The sequence below is a fragment of the Pseudoliparis swirei genome, chromosome 3 (genome assembly GCF_029220125.1).
Source record: "Pseudoliparis swirei isolate HS2019 ecotype Mariana Trench chromosome 3, NWPU_hadal_v1, whole genome shotgun sequence".
Taxonomy (NCBI): domain Eukaryota; kingdom Metazoa; phylum Chordata; class Actinopteri; order Perciformes; family Liparidae; genus Pseudoliparis; species Pseudoliparis swirei.
The window spans coordinates 22,468,476-22,488,873 of record NC_079390.1 but is presented as its reverse complement, the minus strand read 5'-3'; the positions used below and the strand labels follow the sequence as shown (position 1 = coordinate 22,488,873).

The 20,398-nt window shown below is 42.5% G+C and overlaps 2 protein-coding genes across 4 annotated transcripts; one reads left to right on the top strand and one right to left on the bottom strand.

Moving 5' to 3' along the window:
- Window positions 1-884: 884 nt before the first annotated feature.
- Window positions 885-10,501, bottom strand: rcc1l (RCC1 like). 3 transcript variants are annotated; one of them, XM_056441632.1, is made up of 12 exons: window positions 10,379-10,501; window positions 8,730-9,015; window positions 8,506-8,635; window positions 6,570-6,698; window positions 5,930-5,996; window positions 5,627-5,678; window positions 5,435-5,519; window positions 4,949-5,130; window positions 4,365-4,452; window positions 3,465-3,638; window positions 2,529-2,614; window positions 885-1,402 (listed from the first exon to the last, which is right to left on the bottom strand). In XM_056441632.1, the coding sequence occupies exons 2-12, from the start codon at window positions 9,012-9,014 to the stop codon at window positions 1,325-1,327; spliced, it is 1,356 nt and encodes a 451-aa protein (XP_056297607.1). In that variant the 5' UTR covers window position 9,015; window positions 10,379-10,501; the 3' UTR covers window positions 885-1,324. The 3 variants fall into 3 exon arrangements, with proteins under 3 accessions (XP_056297607.1, XP_056297590.1, XP_056297599.1); XM_056441615.1 differs by lacking the exon at window positions 10,379-10,501 and adding an exon at window positions 10,140-10,359; XM_056441624.1 differs by lacking the exon at window positions 10,379-10,501 and adding an exon at window positions 10,248-10,359.
- A 3,908-nt stretch (window positions 10,502-14,409) lies between these two features.
- Window positions 14,410-18,339, top strand: cldn2 (claudin 2). Its single transcript, XM_056442016.1, has 2 exons — window positions 14,410-15,326; window positions 17,103-18,339. The coding sequence occupies exon 2, from the start codon at window positions 17,113-17,115 to the stop codon at window positions 17,896-17,898; it is 786 nt and encodes a 261-aa protein (XP_056297991.1). The 5' UTR covers window positions 14,410-15,326; window positions 17,103-17,112; the 3' UTR covers window positions 17,899-18,339.
- The last annotated feature ends 2,059 nt before the right edge of the window (window positions 18,340-20,398 follow it).

Sequence of the window (20,398 nt, the reverse complement as noted above, 5' to 3'; positions counted from 1 at the left end):
TGAGTGATAAACACACGACTGAGCCGCTTTGTTTTCCACAATAATGACGCCGAGTGGTTCACACAGGGAGGGGAGGAGCCTGGCGGGTTGAAGCCCCTCCCCCTCCACAGGCCTGCTGTACTGATGTGAAAATAGGGTGGTTGGGGGGTATTTACTGTAGCACGATATGTCCATTTCTGTTGGTATTACACATTTTCGTGATTCATGTTTTATTTTTTAATACATATTTATTTTTCTCGCTCCCCGCCTGACGACCTCCTTCCTGAGTGGAAACTACTCATCAGTGTTAAAAGCGGTCGACCGTTCCTGATTCCATTTCCTCAAACACAAACCCGTTGAGATTCTCGTGTGTCTTTCTTTTCTTCTTTTTCTTTTCTTCTTTTTCTTTTCTTCTTTTGGGAGCTCTTATGGAGTCCCTCTCGTCCTCTCACTGTCATTTTCTCCCAGTGTGTTCTTCAAATCAATAAACTGGTGACGTCTATTATAAAATACTGGGAATTATTACACCACAGATAAATAAAATGTCCTCTTTGAGATAAATGAATGCAACTAAATGAATATATATAGATATACACACATATGTGTATATATATATCCGTGTGTATATATGTATACATATTTTTATATATATATATACACATATATATATGTGTATGTACATATATATGTGTATATTATACATGTATATGGGGGGGGGGTGCAAGTGACTTTTTTTCGTCCCGATGTGCGCGCACACGCCGGCATCGGAGCTCTGCGGCGCGCGAGACGGAGATCGGAGTCGTGTTAATGCGACACGGAGACAGAATGACATGCTGCTGGAGAGACGACCAACAACAGACAGATTGGAAGCTCATTCTGCGCATGCATTAAATGCGCAAAAAAAATGTAACTAATTAATACTGTAATTTAATCAAAACGCGTTAACGTATACATACACACACACTTATATATATCAATTCATTGTTTTATCGATACAATAATCGGGGAAATGTTCTCAGCTTCAAATGTTTCGTTTTCTCCAAACACAGAAAAAAAATGTATGTTCAATCGAGAGAAAAGCAGAAAAATCCGCACAACGTAGAATTATTCCCTCAATCGATCAATCGATTAGTCCCAATAAACCGAATCGTCCTCCAAGTCTTCACCAGTCGACCTCCACGAAGTCACGGGAGACGAGTCGGAGGCCAGCGCTCTGACCTCGGGGGGACGAGGGTCCTCGAGCCCGCGGAGAGCAGCTGGCTGCGAGACCCCAGAGTGGCCCCGAGGAGGAAGAGGAGGAGGAGGAGGGGTGGTCAGCAAAACATCCAAGCCTTTCGCCCGCAGCTCACAGGAGAGACTTCACCAGCGCCACCATGTGGTCGACGCCACACGCCACGTCCACCACGTGGCCGGGCACGGTCACCTGGCGGAGAGACCGGAGCGTCAGAGACAACGGAACACTTACAGCGTGCAGTCCCACTACCGGCCACTAGGGGGCGACTCCTCTGGTCACAGAGGGAAGTCTGGGCTGCCAATCGATGATTAAAAACAAACAACAACCATGTCTACTTCTTATATACAGTCTACTATGTATTAATACATCGGTTATTAGTCTTACATATAGTCTTTTATGTTTTATTACATCTATTATTAGTCTTCACACACACACACACACACACATAAGGAAACAGAGATGGGTGTTCTTCCCGTCGTTCTTTTGTTTGCTCGATTAACATGGAACCAGAGTGCTCTTACCCTCCAGAGGAAGTAAAGCTTGTGGTCTTACCCTCCAGGGGAAGTAAAGCTTGTGGTCTTACCCTCCAGAGGAAGTAAGCATGGTGGTCTTACCCTCCAGGGGAAGTAAAGCTTGTGGTCTTACCCTCCAGAGGAAGTAAGCATGGTGGTCTTACCCTCCAGGGGAAGTAAAGCTTGTGGTCTTCGCGACCTCCAGGGAAGTAAAGCTTGTGGTCTTACCTCCAGAGGAAGTAAACCTTGTGGTCTTACCTCCAGAGGAAGTAAAGCTTGTGGTCTTACCCTCCAGAGGAAGTAAACCTTGTGGTCTTACCCTCCAGGGGAAGTAAAGCTTGTGGTCTTACCCTCCAGAGGAAGTAAAGCTTGTGGTCTTACCCTCCAGAGGAAGTAAACCTTGTGGTCTTACCCTCCAGAGGAAGTAAAGCTTGTGGTCTTACCCTCCAGAGGAAGTAAAGCTTGTGGTCTTACCCTCCAGAGGAAGTAAACCTTGTGGTCTTACCCTCCAGAGGAAGTAAACCTTGTGGTCTTACCCTCCAGAGGAAGTAAAGCTTGTGGTCTTACCCTCCAGAGGAAGTAAACCTTGTGGTCTTACCCTCCAGGGGAAGTAAAGCTTGTGGTCTTACCCTCCAGGGGAAGTAAACATTGTGGTCTTACCCTCCAGAGGTTTACTTCCCCTCCAGAGGAAGTAAGCATGTTGGTCTTACCCTCCAGGGGAAGTAAAGCTTGTGGTCTTACCCTCCAGAGGAAGTAAACCTTGTGGTCTTACCCTCCAGAGGAAGTAAACCTTGTGGTCTTACCCTCCAGGGGAAGTACTGGTCGTCCCTCTTGCCGATGCCCAGGCAGCCTCTCACATTCTTCCCCCAGACGAACAGTTCTCCTCGATCTGCAACCAGAGCACAACTAGTCTCTCTTCTCTGAGGCCAGCAGAATATACTCATTATATACTAATATAATATACTCAAAGAATATACTCATATAATATACTCATATAATATACTCATAATATACTAAACTCATATAATAAACCAATATACTACTCATATACACATATAATATACTAATAATATACTAATATACTATACTCATATAATAAACTAATATACTATACTCATACACATATAATATACTCATAATATACTATACTCATAATATACTAAAAGAATATACTCATAGAATATATACTTATATAATATACTATATAGAATATAATATACTAATATAATATACTAATATACTCATAGAATATATACTAATATAATATACTATATATACTAATATAATATACCAATATAATATATTAATATATCATAGAATATATAATATAATATACTAATATAATATATTAATATACTCATAGAATATATACTAATATAATATAATAGAATATACCAAGAGAATATACTAATATACTTCTATAATAAACTGTATTCCAGTGTAATGAGTTCCAACAGTCTAAACAACGACATGGTGAGTCTTAATCATCTCATTTTTATCTATTATGACTCAAAGAGTGAATGAAGGAGACAATCTGATGTGTATAAACTAATAATTAATACAAAAGTATATAAATAAAAGAGGTGTTTGTTTCTTCTCCCTCCTAAACTTCCCAAACTAAACATCGAACTCAGACGTCACAAACACAGAAGTGTAGCTTAGCTTAGCATAGAGACTGTAAACGGAGAGGAACCGCTAGCCCGGCTCGGTGGGACACGCCCTCTCAGAGGCCGACGTACCGGTCACCGCGGCGAAGTGGTCGAGGCCGCAGCGGACGGCGGTGACGGCGACCGCCGGGTGGAACTCGGAGGCCCCGAACAGCGCCGAGGGGATCATCTCCGGGGTCGAGGACTCGGAGAGTTCGGGGCCTTTTCCCAGAATGCCGTAGCCCCACACGAACACCTGTCCTCTCTCTGACACACACAGCGGGACACAGGCGGTGAGAACACTCCAGGGCTCACACACACACACACACACACACGGGGACCAATGGGGTCCCAGGACGAGGGTTAGGGTCACGGTGCGTTCACTTGCAGCGCGGAGAAATGTGCGAGTGTGAGAGAGCGTACGCCGGCGTTTCTTTTTGAAAGCATACTAATTATCCATGACTCAGCGTAAATTAAACATATGAATATAAAACATTTCCAGGACTTTTTTTCTAAACTTTGGGGATTTATTTCTGTGTCCACCGGCTGTAATGTTGCCACGTGTTGCGCAATAGTAGAGAAGTGTTTTCCTAAACTCATAAAGTTGACCCGCATTTGTTGACTGGTCAGCCTCTAAGAGACCAAATCGTCAACCTGATCATTTTGATCCATGCTGTGAACATAAATATAAATAGTCTGTGGCGCCACCCAGAGGCCGAGTGAGGAGTCACGTCTCCGGAGCCGTCTGGTCAGTAAAAGGCTCTTTACCCCCGAGACCCGCTCGGTTCTCCGGTCTGAATAACCGCGTTTGCACCGTTTGAGTTCAGGCTATTTTTCAAGGTCACTTGAAGGTTCCTTCAGCCCCTTGTTGTTGTTGTTGTCGTTGTGGATGGGATGAAGAGGAGGAAGATGAAGCTAAGAAGGTCTCTCTCTCTCTCTCTCTCTCTGTTTCTTTGCTCTTCTTCAAAATGAGACCCCGGCGTGAGCGCTGACCGTTGAGAATGGCCACCTGTGTTCCTCCACACGCCGCCTGCACCACCTTCCCACAGCCGGCCAGAGGAACAAGTCGAGGAGAGTTGAGCTGAAGGACCAGGAGAGAGAGAGAGAGAGAGAACGAGAGATAGACAGAGAGAGAGAGACAGAGAGGAGAGAGAGAGAGAGAGAGACAGAGAGGAGAGAGAGAGAGCTCAGTGACGGCGAATACATGAAAAATATTTCTACATTTTACAATGTATGGAGTGAAATGCTTTTTTTCCCGTTCTACGATCTTTCTCGTTGCATTCGGGCGGCAACCTTATCTTTACTGACCACCAGGGGGCGACTCCTCTGGTTGTATATAAGTCTATGCTTCATGTGTTAAAGCTGCATTCTCTCGACTGTCCACCAGGGGGCGACTCCTCTGGTTGTATATAAGTCTATCCCTCATGTGTTAAAGCTGCATTCTCTCTACTGTCCACCAGGGGGCGACTCCTCTGGTTGTATAGAAGTCTATCCCTCATGTGTTAAAGCTGCATTCTCTCTACTGTCCACCAGGGGGCGACTCCTCTGGTTGTATAGAAGTCTATGCTCCTCCTCACCTGGGTGGACTCGGTGACCGAGGCCAGCTGCCGGTACTCAGAGTTGCCCCAGCCGAACAGCCGCCCGTCCGTGGACACGGCCAGGCTGCAGTCTCCATACGTGCTGAGCTGCCGCACCTCCACCCCGCACAGAGCCCCGCCCACCTGCAGCGGCCGGGCGCTGACGTCGTGGTGTCCCAGACCTGGAGGAGGGCGGGGATACGGGAATGACGAGAAATCACCAAAACTACAAAAACTATTAATATAGAATTAAAAAGAGCTCCGGAGGTCTCTGTGAGGGTCTCGGCTTATGAATAATATTATAATTAACTAACGACTGATTACGCCGCACGAGAGATTTAAGGTTGTTTTGGCTCTTGGTGTTTTAACTGTTCAAATTCACTGGAGCAAAACAATAATTAAAAAAAGAAAGAAAAGGAGACTGTGGAGAAGAGAACACGTTTGTCATCTCAGAGGTCAAGAGGTCAGAGGTCAGCGAGCACCGACCCGTCTGACCGTCGGCGCCCCATCCACACGCAAACACGGTTCCCCTCTCGGTGAGGAAGAGGCTGTGATCCTGACCACACGCCACCTGGGAAAAGAAAGGAAGAACATTCGGTGATCGAAGAAGAAGAAGAAGAAGAACCCTCCCCCGTGTGAGGACGGAGGAGAGGAGAGAGGGAGGACCACCCCGCTCACCTGGACCACCCTGCTGTCCAACACCTCCATATTGTGGATGGTGTGACTGCCGCTGTTTGGAGACAGAGAAACAAGCGCTCCATCACTCCATCATCCTCCTCTCAGCCTCCATCACTCCATCATCCTCCTCTCAGCCTCCATCACTCCATCATCCTCCTCTCATCCTTCTCTCTCAGCCGCCATCACTCCATCATCCTCCTCTCATCCTCCTCTCAGCCGCCATCACTCCGTCATCCTCCTCTCTCATTCCACGTTTCTTCGTCACATTAACGATACAGAACCGTGTGCAGCTTCAGGACCGACCTGTAAACCTCGTCTTCAACTATCGGCCGTCCGCACTGGCCGTACGCATTGTTGCCCATACTGAAAACTGGAAGAAGAAGAAGAGAGACAAAAGGATGAGGGGGGGGGGGAGGTTTTACTCACTTTGTAAAGCCGGAATATGGCTGAGCATCAATTTAATGAACTAATAAAACCTCGTTCTACTATGTGAAACGTAAAAGGATCATTTAACTCAGATCACGGAGCAGGTGAGCCGTACACACACACACACACGCACACACACACACACGGAGAATGTACCTACGTTAAGCCATCAAACACTCTGAAATGAGACGACTATAAAAGAAAACTGACTTCAACAGAATTCATAAAATAACATTTCCCGGAGCATCACGCGTCATTCTGCATGAACCCGTTCCACCTGATGCGCTTTAATCAACTTGAAATGTTGCTCGTGAAACATCTGGAATTCACCCGGAGACAGTAATGGGCTTGTTTTATTTTTTAAGATTACTGGGATTCTTTTTCGGAAGAGCCGTAACAGATGCTCGATGCTCCTTCCTGGCTCTGTGGGTGGAGGAAGTTTAAGGTCACAACACCACCAGGTGTTTCCTCCTCAACGTTGCGCAATGTTTCCGGCGGCGTGCCGCGAGCCTCTTACCGCCCTCCCGGTCGGTGAGGATCAGGGAGTGGGCGCGGCCGCACGCGACCTGAACCACTCGGGTCTGCAGCGGCTCGGCGAGGGGCAGCGCCACCGGGGACGGCTCCAACGAGAAGTCGTAGCTCTGATCTAAGAGGAGGGCGGAGGAAAGGGAGCGGCGTGAGGTTCATGGAGGAATCCTCAGAAACACGGAGACCGTCTTCAGGCCGCCTGCAGGACTCAAAGAGGGCTGGATGTGGAACATTATCTATTATAGACATAAAACATGATATCATCGACATAATAGACATCATGCTGATGTCATGATGCGTATCATGATAACACTTAATATAATAAACACAATCAAGATACAAATACATTATCAGTGCCTGAAAAACAAATATTTAAAGTAATAGCTAAATATATCCAATAAATATCTTACCGTTTGGATTTTGTCTTATTAAATTTGGTCTGTTTCCATTTTTTAGGATTATAATTTCCAGCGTTCTATTCTGTTATGTATTTTCTCTTGATTGTGTAATTATGAATTTTGTTACATAGCAGTAATATCAGGAGTTGTAAGTATAATGACGTCAGCATGATGTAACCGGTACGGTAGTCTGTGCTTTTTCTTCTCCTCCTTTTGTCATTAAAAATGAAAAAGTATGCTTTGTTTGTTTTACGCGCACATTAAAAATAAAAAAGGATGTTTGGCTGCTCAAAACAGAAACTATTAAATGCAAAAGGTGAATTCACAGCTCGTGTTATTACATTGGTACGTCAGTAGATTTAAAAGCTCAGCACACTAAAGAATAAACACATTTAGAGCTTCCTGGTTGTATTTACAGTTCAATTCCTCCAAAGCTCGGACTTATAACTGATGACATCACTTATTACGACATCACTTATCAGGACCTACCGGAGGGGATAAGAATCGCAGAATCAGTAACTTCTTTTAAATCACTTCTTAAAACCCATTTTTATAGAACAGCTTTTAAGTGATCTAGTCTTTTTATGCAGAACTTTGGTTCCCCTAATTTAGTTGTCTGATTTTAATTTATTTGGTTTTTAATTAATTAATTAATTTATTATTTTCCATTTTATTTTGAATTTTAACATATACTTTTAAATGTAATATTGGTTTCTTGCTATTCCACTTGTTTGCTTTGACTCTCTATGGAGCACTTTGTAAACATTGTTTTTAAAGGTGCTATAGCTGCCGGGGGACGTTTTAGGATGCACTGAGTACCTATCTCCTCTTTTTTCTCTCCTTAAGGATGAATTTTCATCTCTCTTAACTCTGCTTTCTCCCGGAGTCTTTTGACTTACGCCTCATGGGGTCATCGACCGGATGAGATGGGCATAGATATCATCTGCCTGATGGATCGTCTGGGTCGTGGAATTCCTGCTCATGACTACGCCACTGTCCTGTTGAGACTCCACTCCTCCTCCCCACCGCCATCTGCCTGATGGATCGTGGAGGTCTCCATCGTGAATATGCCTACTATGAACTATTCATACACTCTGTCATATTCATTGAATGTATTTAACTCTAAATCTGTCCTTCTGTACACATTACATCTATTGCATCTGTCCATCCTAGGAGAGGATCCTCCTCTGTTGCTCTCCTCCAGGTTTCTTCCCTTTCCCCTGAAGGGTTATTTGGGAGTTTTTCCTGGTCCGATGTGAGGTTTTGGGGGGGATGTCTATGTGTACAGATTGTAAAGCACTCCGAGACAAATTTGTAATTTGTGAAATTGGGCTATACAAATAAACTGAATTGAATTGAATTGAATATAAATAAAGTTATTATTATTACTATTTCTATTATTATTATTAGTAGTAAAGCAGTGTGCAGCGGGTTCGCAGAGCGACTTAGCTGGACGCCGCCAAGGAAAACCACCCGGTGAAAGACCCTGAAACGCTGCACAGAGCTGCCGTCGAGGTCGTGTCTTACGGCGGCTGTGCTGCGTGCGCTGGAAGCCCAGCTGAGAGTCCTTGTTCAGGCCCATGCCCCACAGCTTGATCACGTCTCTGGTTGTCGAGGCGATGAGAGTGAAGCCGTAACCACAAGCAGCCGAGGAGATCTACAGCGAGTCAGGTCAGTCTTAGAAAGTGTCTACAAAGGTGTATTTCAACCAGAGCTCCAACATGCATCGTGTCTATTAAAGCGTGTTTCACCTGCTCTGCGGTGTCCAGGCGGTAAGGAGTCAGCTGGTATTTGCGGGGCGACTTCCTGCCGCTGTCCGGCACCACGAAGCTGGGGATCCCCAGAGCGCCGGTGAAGCTGAAGCCCCAGACGAACACTTTGTGGGTGGGCTTCTTGTGCCGGCCGACATACCGAAACACCGGATCGCCGCTGGTGTTCTCCTGGGGTCGGGACGCCTTGCTGACCGTCGCATAACCAAAGACTCGAAGCCCGGCGCCGGCGCGTCTGGAGCTCAGACGCATGCACGAAAGAGCCATCCTACAGGAAAGAGAGGAGACGAGCAGACGTCACCGCGATGAACAGCAGGGGAAGATATACACAGTTTAGGAGGACGATATAGAAGATATAACAGTTTAGGAGGAAGATATAACAGTTTAAGATGAAGATATAGAAGATATAACAGTTTAAGATGAAGATATAGAAGATATAACACAGTTTAATGGGAAGATATAGAAGATATACACAGTTTAGGAGGAAGATATAGAAGATATAACACAGTTTAAGATGAAGATATAGAAGATATAACACAGTTTAATGGGAAGATATAGAAGATATACACAGTTTAGGAGGAAGATATAGAAGATACAACACAGTTTAAGATGAAGATATAGAAGATATAACCGTTTAAGAGGAAGATATAGAAGATATAACACAGTTTAAGATGAAGATATAGAAGATATAACAGTTTAAGAGGAAGATATAGAAGATATAACACCGTTTAATGGGAAGATATAGAAGATATAACAGTTTGAGGAGAAGATATAGAAGATATAACAGTTTAAGATGAAGATATAGAAGATATAACACAGTTTAAGATGAAGATATAGAAGATATAACACAGTTTAATGGGAAGATATAGAAGATATAACACAGTTTAAGAGGAAGATATAGAAGATATAACACAGTTTAAGATGAAGATATAGAAGATATAACACAGTTTAATGGGAAGATATAGAAGATATAACACAGTTTAAGAGGAAGATATAGAAGATATAACACAGTTTAAGAGGAAGATATAGAAGATATAACAGTTTAAGATGAAGATATAGAAGATATAACACAGTTTAAGATGAAGATATAACACAGTTTAATGGGAAGATATAGAAGATATAAGATGAAGATATTGCACAATTTAAGGGGAATAAATTACAGTTTAATAGTAAGATTTAACACAGATTAAGGGGAAGATAACACAGTTTCAGTGTATGGGTGTGGTTGTAAAGACACAAGTCCGATATAATATATGCAGCATAACATGAGAAGTATTAAAATAAAGGTTTTTGGTGAAAATGATTATTAATGCCGAATGAGAAAGCGACTCAGTCATTCGTTTAAGATAAAACACCATGTTTTAATTCGATGAGATGTTTGATAATACTCACGAGACCATTGAAGTATCAGTACAATGAACGGACTTTCACCTCGCGCTGCTTTCGCTTTTTCCACATGTGACAAGCTAGCTAACCTAGCTAACTCCGTTTAGAACTTACCTCGACTCCCGGTTTTATTCTAAGGTGTTTCGCGGGCTAAATAACTAACTTGTGCAGTTCAGAAAGGAATGTGAAGCAACTGAAAAGGTAATTCGTATATTTACAATGTCATTTTCGGCGTGTTTGTTTACCTTTAGTTAACCCGGAAGCGGAAACTCCAAAGCGGAAACGGCTGTTCTTCTTCTGCGGTTCTTCTCACGTCACGGAGGAGTATCGCGCCACCTACAGGTACAAGTAGTAATATCACGCAGTAAAAATATACTCGGTTACATGAAACTGTCCGACATTGAAACGTTATCTAATTAGACATATGTATACTTAATCTAATATTACAAGTATAAAATATACCCTGCAACTGTTCGACTATTATATTGTTATTAATATTATAAATAGAACCCGGGCTTTAATGTACAGTACAAGGTTACATTAGTTTGCACTGGAAGACAAAGACATAACAAATAAAACATTTACAACATCAACTCGAATTGTGATTGAAAGACTCCAGATAAAAAAAGGAAAATAATGTTAATTTATTTCATATTTAATAATAGTATTAGATATTAAATGAGACATTACTTCCAATGTGGAGGTAAAATAAACTAATTTATCAGCACTTTAAAGTAATAAACAGGGCAGATCAATACTTCCACTTTGATAACCTGGATTAAAATGCTATAAATTGGTAATTTGATGACAAATATCAAACTTTGAATTCATCCTCATTTATTATCTTCTTCCACAACATTTCATAACAATTGTAATCACATTTAATCCACCGAGAGCCAATAACTTATCTTCACAAGCTGATATAAAAGCCGCTGTGCACCAGGCCGACGGTCCTGAGAGATGACGGCCTCCTCGGTGACAGGGTGGACGGCTTTGGAGGTGGAGGTGCTGCTCCACCCGGCCCCACAGCCTGCAGGGAATAACAGAGGGAGGATTCGTGGTGTTCTCTCTCTCTATTGGTTCAGGACTTCTTTCTGCAGACTTTTAATGACATGCTTCTGGGTAACTTTAGACTAATTTCTTCAAACTAACATTTATGGACCAAAATTAACCAAACTCACTCTCGAACTTTAGTCCTCTAGCATCAGACATTAAATTAAAGTGCACCAATGTAAACTTATATTATATTTTGCATGTTAAAATGCACCATTTCTGACTTCAGTGCTCTATGTTTAGGATGCTGGATAAATAAAGGATTATGGGATGGATGTATTTATCCTCACATTAGTTCATAGTATATATATAGTTTCCTCCCGAGAGCCATCAGGCAGCTAAATGGACATTGACACACTATCGACACTTTTGCACTCGTCACTTACATACACTGTCACTTTCAAATCACTGCTTGTACTTACACTTACATACTATCTCTTACACGACAAATACATATTTATCAGAATGATTGCACTACCTGCTACTCCCATTTATCTGTAGTTTAGTTTATTATATGTTACTATATGTGTATTATATGTTATATGTATATATGTTAGTATTATATGTATAGGTTGGTATATGTTTTAGCATATTGTATTGTATATTTATCTTGGATATTTAGTAAGGTTATTATATGTTATTACATGTAAATTATGTTCAGAGTACTTGTACAGAGTGTATGTCATGTTATGTTATGCTATGTTATGCTATGGTAGTTGTTGTGTGGTGCCTTGTCCTAAGAATTTCAGTGCCCAGTCTGACCCTGTGTCATTCTGTGCATCTGACAATAAAAGACTTGTAACTTGTAACTTATATGCGAGAATGTTACAAATAATGTGTATTTATACATCAATAACGTTGTTTCCGTTTAAAAATGTTTAACTATATAAAACAATTTAATAAACAAATATTCTTTTTCATTTCTACTTGTAATATATTAAATGTTTTTATTTCATTTTATTTAGGATTTATGTGATGTTTAGTGTGTAAATATCTGTCATTAAAATACGTTTTATAAAAAAAAATTATAATCAAACTTTTCTTTTTCTTTACACTTGTAAATTAATATATAAAATGTTTTTATTTCATTTTTATTTATGACTTATGTGATGTTTAGTGTGTAAATATCCGTCTGTAAAATACATTTAACTGCTTTTTGGGCGCCTGGAGGAAAAATAAAAACGCAGCCTTTAAAAACTACTTTATATATTTACCGTGCAAACAGAAAAAAACCTCCTACGTTTTTATTTCACGTCCTCATAAGTCGTCAAAGTGCATTCACAAGGAATCAGGATGTGAACTGAAGAAGAGTTATAATCACTGGACCCGGATGCACTGCAGTGTAACCGCCACCAGGGGGTGCTAACGAGCTCAATAACTCATCAACTTCCTTTTCCAAGTTTTAGGATACATTTTTAGTTTTTTGTGAATCGTGGTTGTAATTAATGGATTTTTTAAGTGCTAGTGTGACAGATTGGTTCAAAGTATTACTTTATTAATATAAACAACCTGGTTCATAGTATTACTTTATTATCATACACAACCTGGTTAATAGTATTACTTTATTAACATAAATCACCTGTTTCATAGTATTACTTTATTAACATAAACAACCTGGTTCATGGTATTACTTTATTAACAGCATTATAAACCATGAGGGTTAGGGTTATGGTTAGCCTTCTATACAACCAGAGGAGTCGCCCCCTGGTGGTCAGGAGAGATATTGTGGGTTATGTGATTTATGAATCACCGGTTTCCCTCTTCAGAACAAAAGGTCGACGCCCGGATGTGACCCTGGTGGTCAGTAGAGAGAATGCAGCTTTGAGAAACTTCTGCATCGGCTTCACTCGGCAGAACCGGACGTTGCCGCCTGGTTTACATATTCGGGAGATGTGTTGTTTTTGTTTGTACGTCGGCTGGATCCACATCAGCCAATAGCAACATTTCTATTGCAATTGCAGGGTTTCAGCCACTAGAGGGCAGAGCGACGACATGTCTGCACCACGATGTGAATTAAAGCGTGCTGCACTCAGGCCGGCCTCATTAGCATGCAGCCTGTCCAGATAATGCTCCTCTGTGATTTATAATAATGGCTCAGTGTTTCTGAGTGTGTGTGTGTGTGTGTGTGTGTGAGTGTGGACGTTGCCCTCTTGTTCTGCTATGTAGGGGAAGTGGCTGGATTACCCGCTAATCCCCTTATGATGCTGCTGCAGCGCGATGGGGGGGTCGGGGTCGGGGTCGGGGTGGAGGGATTGGAAACCCAAAAGGTCCGAGCGAGCTGGGCGACGCTGATTCAGACGCCGACGGCACCTGTCGACAGGTCGGATGACAGCGCCACCATCTGGCGAGGGGGGGACACACACCTGGAGGTTCACTGGTCGGTGGGATTAGTGGGTTCCTTAAATCGCGCTCAGCATTAGCAGTCTGCAGACGGACGGCCCGGCGCACACAGGTGATGGATGGTGACGTGCAGCAGGCGGCCAAGTTTGGTGTCAGCTTTAATGAGTCGTAAATTCACAATATGTTATGGCAGGTTTATGGCCTTTTTTTCTATTTTTTTCTTTTCAATATGGAGTCTGAAACGCAGCTTCAAAATGCGCCCAGACTTTTATGCTGTGTGGATTTAATCAACGACAGTGTTGAGTGAAAAAAGTTATATTATTGAAAAGTTGAAACAGATTGATGCGAAGAGTTGGCGTACAGAAGATGCATCAATGCATTCAAAGTAAAAAAGTAATTAAATATGCACCTTTGAATTCTTCATTTTGTCGTCAGGAGATTAATTAATAATTAAATCTCCAAAATGCAATCGCACAAAAAAAATTCAAGAATAATTATATATACATTATTATGATTAATAATTAAAAGAAGCTATTAATTTAAAGTAGGGCATGTCTGTGGTTTGAGGTTATTTCTCTAATCATTTTAATTTGTATTTATTTGTATTTATTTGTATTTTTTGGTATTTATTTATATTTATTTGTATTTATTTTGGTAATGATAATAATAGATTAATAATTCATGCAAGAAATGCAACACAGGATTTATAATAAAGCCAGAATTAATAAACTAAACATAAACTGAAAGTTCAAATTCGGTACCTGGGCGTCGAATGAGAGAGAAGGGAGCAATAAAGGAAGGAGGGAGCAAGGAAGGGAACAAGGAAATGTCTCTATTGAGAAAGCCAACATAAAAAAATGTTGAATAAACCAAAAGTTAAATTAAATTAAGATACAAAGAAACTATTTCAAACACATAATAGTCGGTCCTCAATTTTCTCGCTTCAGGCAGATTTATATTCTATTTATGCCTTTAATTAAAAAAATAAACACAAACAAAAAATGCTCACAAGCTATTTTTTTAGACACTTTCCTCCGTAACATGAAAGGATTCTTTTAAAATTTATTTAAACATTTTTTAAAAACTCTTTTCATTCAAAGCAATAAACATATTTCTGCTAAATTTAAACACGTTTCACTTCAATATTGAGATTCGGCTGAACGTTGCACCTCCTGTTTCCAGAGGAATGACCGATGAGAGAATGATTAACGTGGCTGGTAATGATGTGTGTGTGTGTGTGTGTGTGTGTGTGTGTGTGTGTGTGTGTGTGTGTGTGTGTGTGTGTGTGACAGGAGGTCCGGATGACGGACAGAGATCACACTCTTGGACAGAGACAGCCGAGCATCTGACCGAGAGACGACGAGCAGGAGCACCGACCGGAACAGAGACGATTGTGCTGTATGAGTGTTGCTCTTTTTTTTAAGAGGGGAAAGTCTCCGGCGAGAGGAAGTGAATAAAACTCAAAGGATTTGTCCCTCCTTTAAACAAAAAAGAAGAAGAAGAAAAAGAAAAAAAGAAAGCAAAGTGCTCCTCGGCGGCCAGCGGAGTGGAAGTGCTCATTAGGAGTGTGGAGCGGCGACCACGATGTCCAGGTCTGAGGGAGCAGCCGGAGAGAAGCGGGAGTCGGTTCAACGGAGGTGAATATTCATCAATCTGGGCAGCCTCCAGCGTGCTCTTCATCCTCATCCTCCTCATCCTCCGGCTGCAACTTCAGGCTCCTGCAGCAAAAGGAAACAGAATCAACTCCTCAACCGGTCCCCGGCCGTCGGGCTCTTCCTCCACGGTCTGCGGCAGCCTCAGGTAAGGCATGGACGTGTGTGGGTGTGTGTGTGTGTGTGTGTGTGGTACATTATGTTACTGTCATTTCAGGTGACGTGGGGTTTTTTCAGAATAAAAGCTTTATCTCTGGCACTACAGGTGATTCTACCCCAGTTGATTAGGTCAACTATATTTGACGTTGCTTTATATATAACACGTTTTCTAGAATGTCATGTTGAAATATGCAAATGAGCCATGATCTTGACAATTTTTCACACATTTCCAAAACATAAATGTGAATATTAGAGTAAGTCAGGCTTCATTTTGTTGGTATATTCGGTTATTTTATAGATATCTCTTTGTTTCGCTCCATAAATCAGAAAAATACTGTCAACAAATCCATGATCCGCCATGGTTCTAGTCAGCTTATTATATAAATCAGACTATGAATCACATGTGAGTAAACCCCTCTGTGAAACCAGAAGGATTAAGGAGCTCCTGAAGTCTGGATTTAGGGAACAATCTCACTTTGTGAAAAACTGTTTTTTAGGAGCTGTTTTTCATGTTGAAGTCTCTCCAGGTGAATGGGGTAAAAATATGAACTAATAGATATCAACATGAAACTTCACCAGTTCATTACTGACATTAAGATGAGACTTTTTTGTATTACATGTTTTCTGAAATGTTATGTTGGAATATGCAAATGAGGCATTATGTAATGGTGACCATTGGGAAAAAATCTCCTGTGGATGCTTCGTTTGTTTGTTTGTTTTCTCGCCTTCATACAGTTGTACTAATAGAAATATGCACAGTCAGCATTTAACTTTTCAAGTTAAGTGTTAAGATCAACGTGACCAGCAGAGTTTCTAAAAGAGTGGAATCATCGGCTGCAGCCAAACTGGTCGTAAACAATCTGGTAAACAACACAACAAACTTAATTCAACGCGTTGCAGTCGTGTTGTTGTTTGATTTCATCTCGCTGTGAACGCGGTGCCAGACGTCTGGACTTTTCCACTTAGATCGGCAACTTCTTCCAGACACGGGGTTAAAGGCGCCTTAACGCCACACATCACATCCCATAATTACGGGCAGACGAGACCTCACGCGTCAGCCTCCCGGGGGTAAATAATAATTTAGCGATGAGAGATAACAGGTGATTTCTGACGGCTGCAATATCTGCGTGGAAATAATTACGAAAGCATCGGCCTGTAAAACTGTTTAATCATCTTATTTAAAAGTTTGTATGCGATTTCACTCGTTAACAAACCTCTAAAGTTATGAATGTGCCAAAAGTTGTTTAGCGCCATCAAAACTTAAGATGTATTTATCTGATGAGCTCCAATTTCAATTAAAATGGTGAAAAAAACTCTAAAATGATCAGTTGAATGTCCCAAAGGTTATTTTTTTAACACCGTTAAAACTAATTTAAGATTTATTTATCTGATGAGCTCCAAGTCGGACTCGCGGGAGGTTTTTCTGCTCATGAAATCCGTTATGGATCCATCGATATATAATAATCAATGAGCTCATCAATTAAAATGGTCAAAAAATCTAATTGGAGTATTTCAAAAAAGGAAAATGCTTCAAAGCTAGCCAACTAGCTTTTATCTCGTAAACACGCATCGACCGTAAAAATATCCCGCTGGAGTTAGCGCAAATGAATTAGCTCGTTCAGGTTAGCGACGGCTAATCTCAATTTAAGAGAGAAATGAAAATGTGTCGGTGCCTCGAGTCGACTCGAGTCAGAATACGAGCAAAATACCGTAATATTCTGACAGTGACAGGTTTTCTTTGGGGGGGGGGGCTCCTCCTTCACAGTGTTGTCGCCATGGCGTCCGCAGCTCTGGAGCTGATGGGCTTCTTCCTGGGCCTGCTGGGGATGCTGGGCACCATGGTGGCCACCGTGCTGCCGTACTGGCAGATCTCCGCCCACATCGGCTCCAACATCGTGACGGCGGTGGCCAACATGAGGGGCCTGTGGATGGAGTGCGTCTACCAGAGCACCGGCGCCTTCCAGTGCGAGACCTACAACTCCATGCTGGCGCTGTCCTCCGACCTGCAGGCCTCCCGGGCCCTCATGGTCATCTCCCTGGTGCTGTCCGTGCTCGCCGTGGCCATGGCGGCCCTGGGGATGCAGTGCACGCTCTGCCTGGAGGGCGCCGGCGCCGCGAAGAGCCGCGTGGCCGGCACCGGCGGCGGGTTGTTCCTCGCCGCGGGCTTCCTGTCGCTCATCCCGGTGTCGTGGACCACGCACGAGGTGGTCCAGACCTTCTACCAACCCAACGTGCCGTCCAGCTTGAAGTCCGAGCTGGGGGAGTGTCTGTTCATCGGCCTGGCGTCCTCGCTCATCTCCATGCTGGGGGGCGGGATGCTGTGCGTGTCGTGCTGCGGCGGCGGGAGGCGGCAAGCCGGGGGTTACCCGTACCCGGCGGGAGGCGGCGCGCTGGGCGCGGGGCCACGGACGACCTCGCAGACCTACCACAACCCGGCCCTGCAGGCGGGGGGCGGCGACGCGCTCGGGAGGGTCCGCAGCACCAGCCACGGCTCCCAGTCCACCGCGCCGGGGGCCAGGAAGCCCGCCGCGCCAGGATATGACATCACAGGATACGTGTGAGGCTCACGCCGTCACGCCTTTTCAATGCCCGAGACCCTCCAAGTATTTGTGTATCCAATCGAATGTTGTCACTGTCTGCTCCAAGGAGCACCTGGACCAATGAAATACACAACATGCAAACGAGTCAACTTTCTGACCCCATCGGACAGTTTTGTCTTTTTAATTTTAATGTCATCTTTTTAAATGCATATAGTATACAATTTGACATGGGTGTGGTTATTATTTTTTACATTTTTTATTACGTGTAGCCAAAGTACGGACACTCGGATCCTGAAGGACAAAAGTGTCCCAATTGAATATCTAGAATAAAACATTTATGATTTATTTTTTTATTTCCCACCTGATTCAGCCGTTTTCTCACGTTTAAAGGTACATGATATTATATACACGATATATACACGATATTTTACTGGTTTCATTAAAAAAATGCATCAAAATGTCTGTGGTTGCTAATCATTGACACCGACACACTGACAATAACAATAAATCATTCAGATTTGGGGCATTTTTTTTAAAATAAACAAAAGTGGTATTATGTCAACAAACTGGCATTTAAAGGATTACAATTCAGATCATTCTAGAACATTTGGTGGTTATGTTGTTTAGACTTACGGTTTTCTGTCTGTGGAACTGACTGGATCCTGGAGACGTGTTGTGGATTGATTTTTGGTCGTTTGGATTCTTGATCCGTGTGGTCGCTGACATCCGGTCAACATTTCAACTGTCAGGTGTTTTTTGGGGAATAAAACCTGAACCGACCCTGAGGACGCTGTAAACCAGAGACACCATCGGGACTTGACTGTGTTGACTTGGGATTCGACTCAAGACCTTTCTGTCTTGACTTGGGACTTGAATCAAGACCTTTCTGTCTTGACTTGGGACTTGATTCAAGACCTTTCTGTCTTGACTTGGGACTTGACTCAAGACCTTTCTGTCTTGACTTGGGACTTGATTCAAGACCTTTCTGTCTTGACTTGGGACTTGAATCAAGACCTTTCTGTCTTGACTTGGGACTTGATTCAAGACCTTTCTGTCTTGACTTGGGACTTGATTCAAGACCTTTCTGTCTTGACTTGGGACTTGACTCAAGACCTTTCTGTCTTGACTTAGGACTTGACTCAAGACCTTTCTGTCTTGACTTGGGACTTGACTCAAGACCTTTCTGTCTTGACTTGGGACTTGACTCAAGACCTTTCTGTCTTGACTTGGGACTTGAAACAAGACCTTTCTGTCTTGACTTGGGACTTGACTCAAGACCTTTCTGTCTTGACTTGGGACTTGAATCAAGACCTTTCTGTCTTGACTTGGGACTTGATTCAAGACCTTTCTGTCTTGACTTGGGACTTGCGAAACAAAGACTTGGTCCCACCTCTATACTCAATACTATATATGCCTCACAGAACCACCTGAAACCGAAACATTTTACTGACACATACAATCGAAATGTAACCAAAAAAATACTCACGGACATTGTGCCTTATCATCATTATTAAAGTGTACAAATGTTTTTTTGTATTACGGTTGACGGACAGTTTGATATATTCGGGCTGAAATATGAAAACTGTTTGCTGAGTGTGCGAGATGAGATCATCAGTGAGGAGTTGGCCTTCCCTTCACTGACGTATATTTATACACACATTTCAACCGCTGGCTGTCGAGGTGATGCCCAGCGAATAATGTGGGCTACGTAGACAACTGGAAGACTTTCTGGGGAAAGCCTGATCTGATGAGGAGAGACAGCATTCATCCCACGTTGGACGGAGCACGTCTCATTTCTGCGAATATGACCAAGTTGATCACCGGACTTAATCCATGACAACCCAGGGTTCAGATCAGGAACCGGGAGCAGAGTTGTAGTTTAACACCCTTCTCTGCTCTTCCATTCGAGCAGTTACCCACCCATGACTTTAGAGTAGAGACTGTGTCTGTCCCACGGCCACTTCAATTAAATAAATCAAAAGTAAGCAGAAGAGGAGTCGTACACAATAACCTTATACAAATTAACACCATTATTTCAGCAGTGCAACAAAATAGGTCTATTAAATGTGGTCTCCTAAATATTCGATCTCTGTCATCTAAAGCTGTGTTACTAAATGATTTAATATTGATAATCACATTGATTTATGTTGCCTAACTGAAACCTGGCTGAGCCATGAAGAATATGTCTGCCTGAATGAATCGACTCCTCCAAGTCATATTAATACTCACATTCCTCGAGGCACCGGTCGAGGAGGTGGAGTAGCAGCCATCTTTGAATCGAGCCTATTAATTAATCCTCAACCAAAATTACACTACACCTCATTTGAAAGCCTTGTTCTTAGTCTTTCACATCCAACCTGGAAAACACTACAGCCAATTCGATTTGTGATTCTGTACCGGCCACCAGGTCCATATTCAGAGTTTATATCTGAATTCTCAGAATTTATATCTAGTTTGGTTCTTAAAACCGATAAAGTTATTATTGTTGGAGATTTTAATATCCATGTGGATGTTGATAATG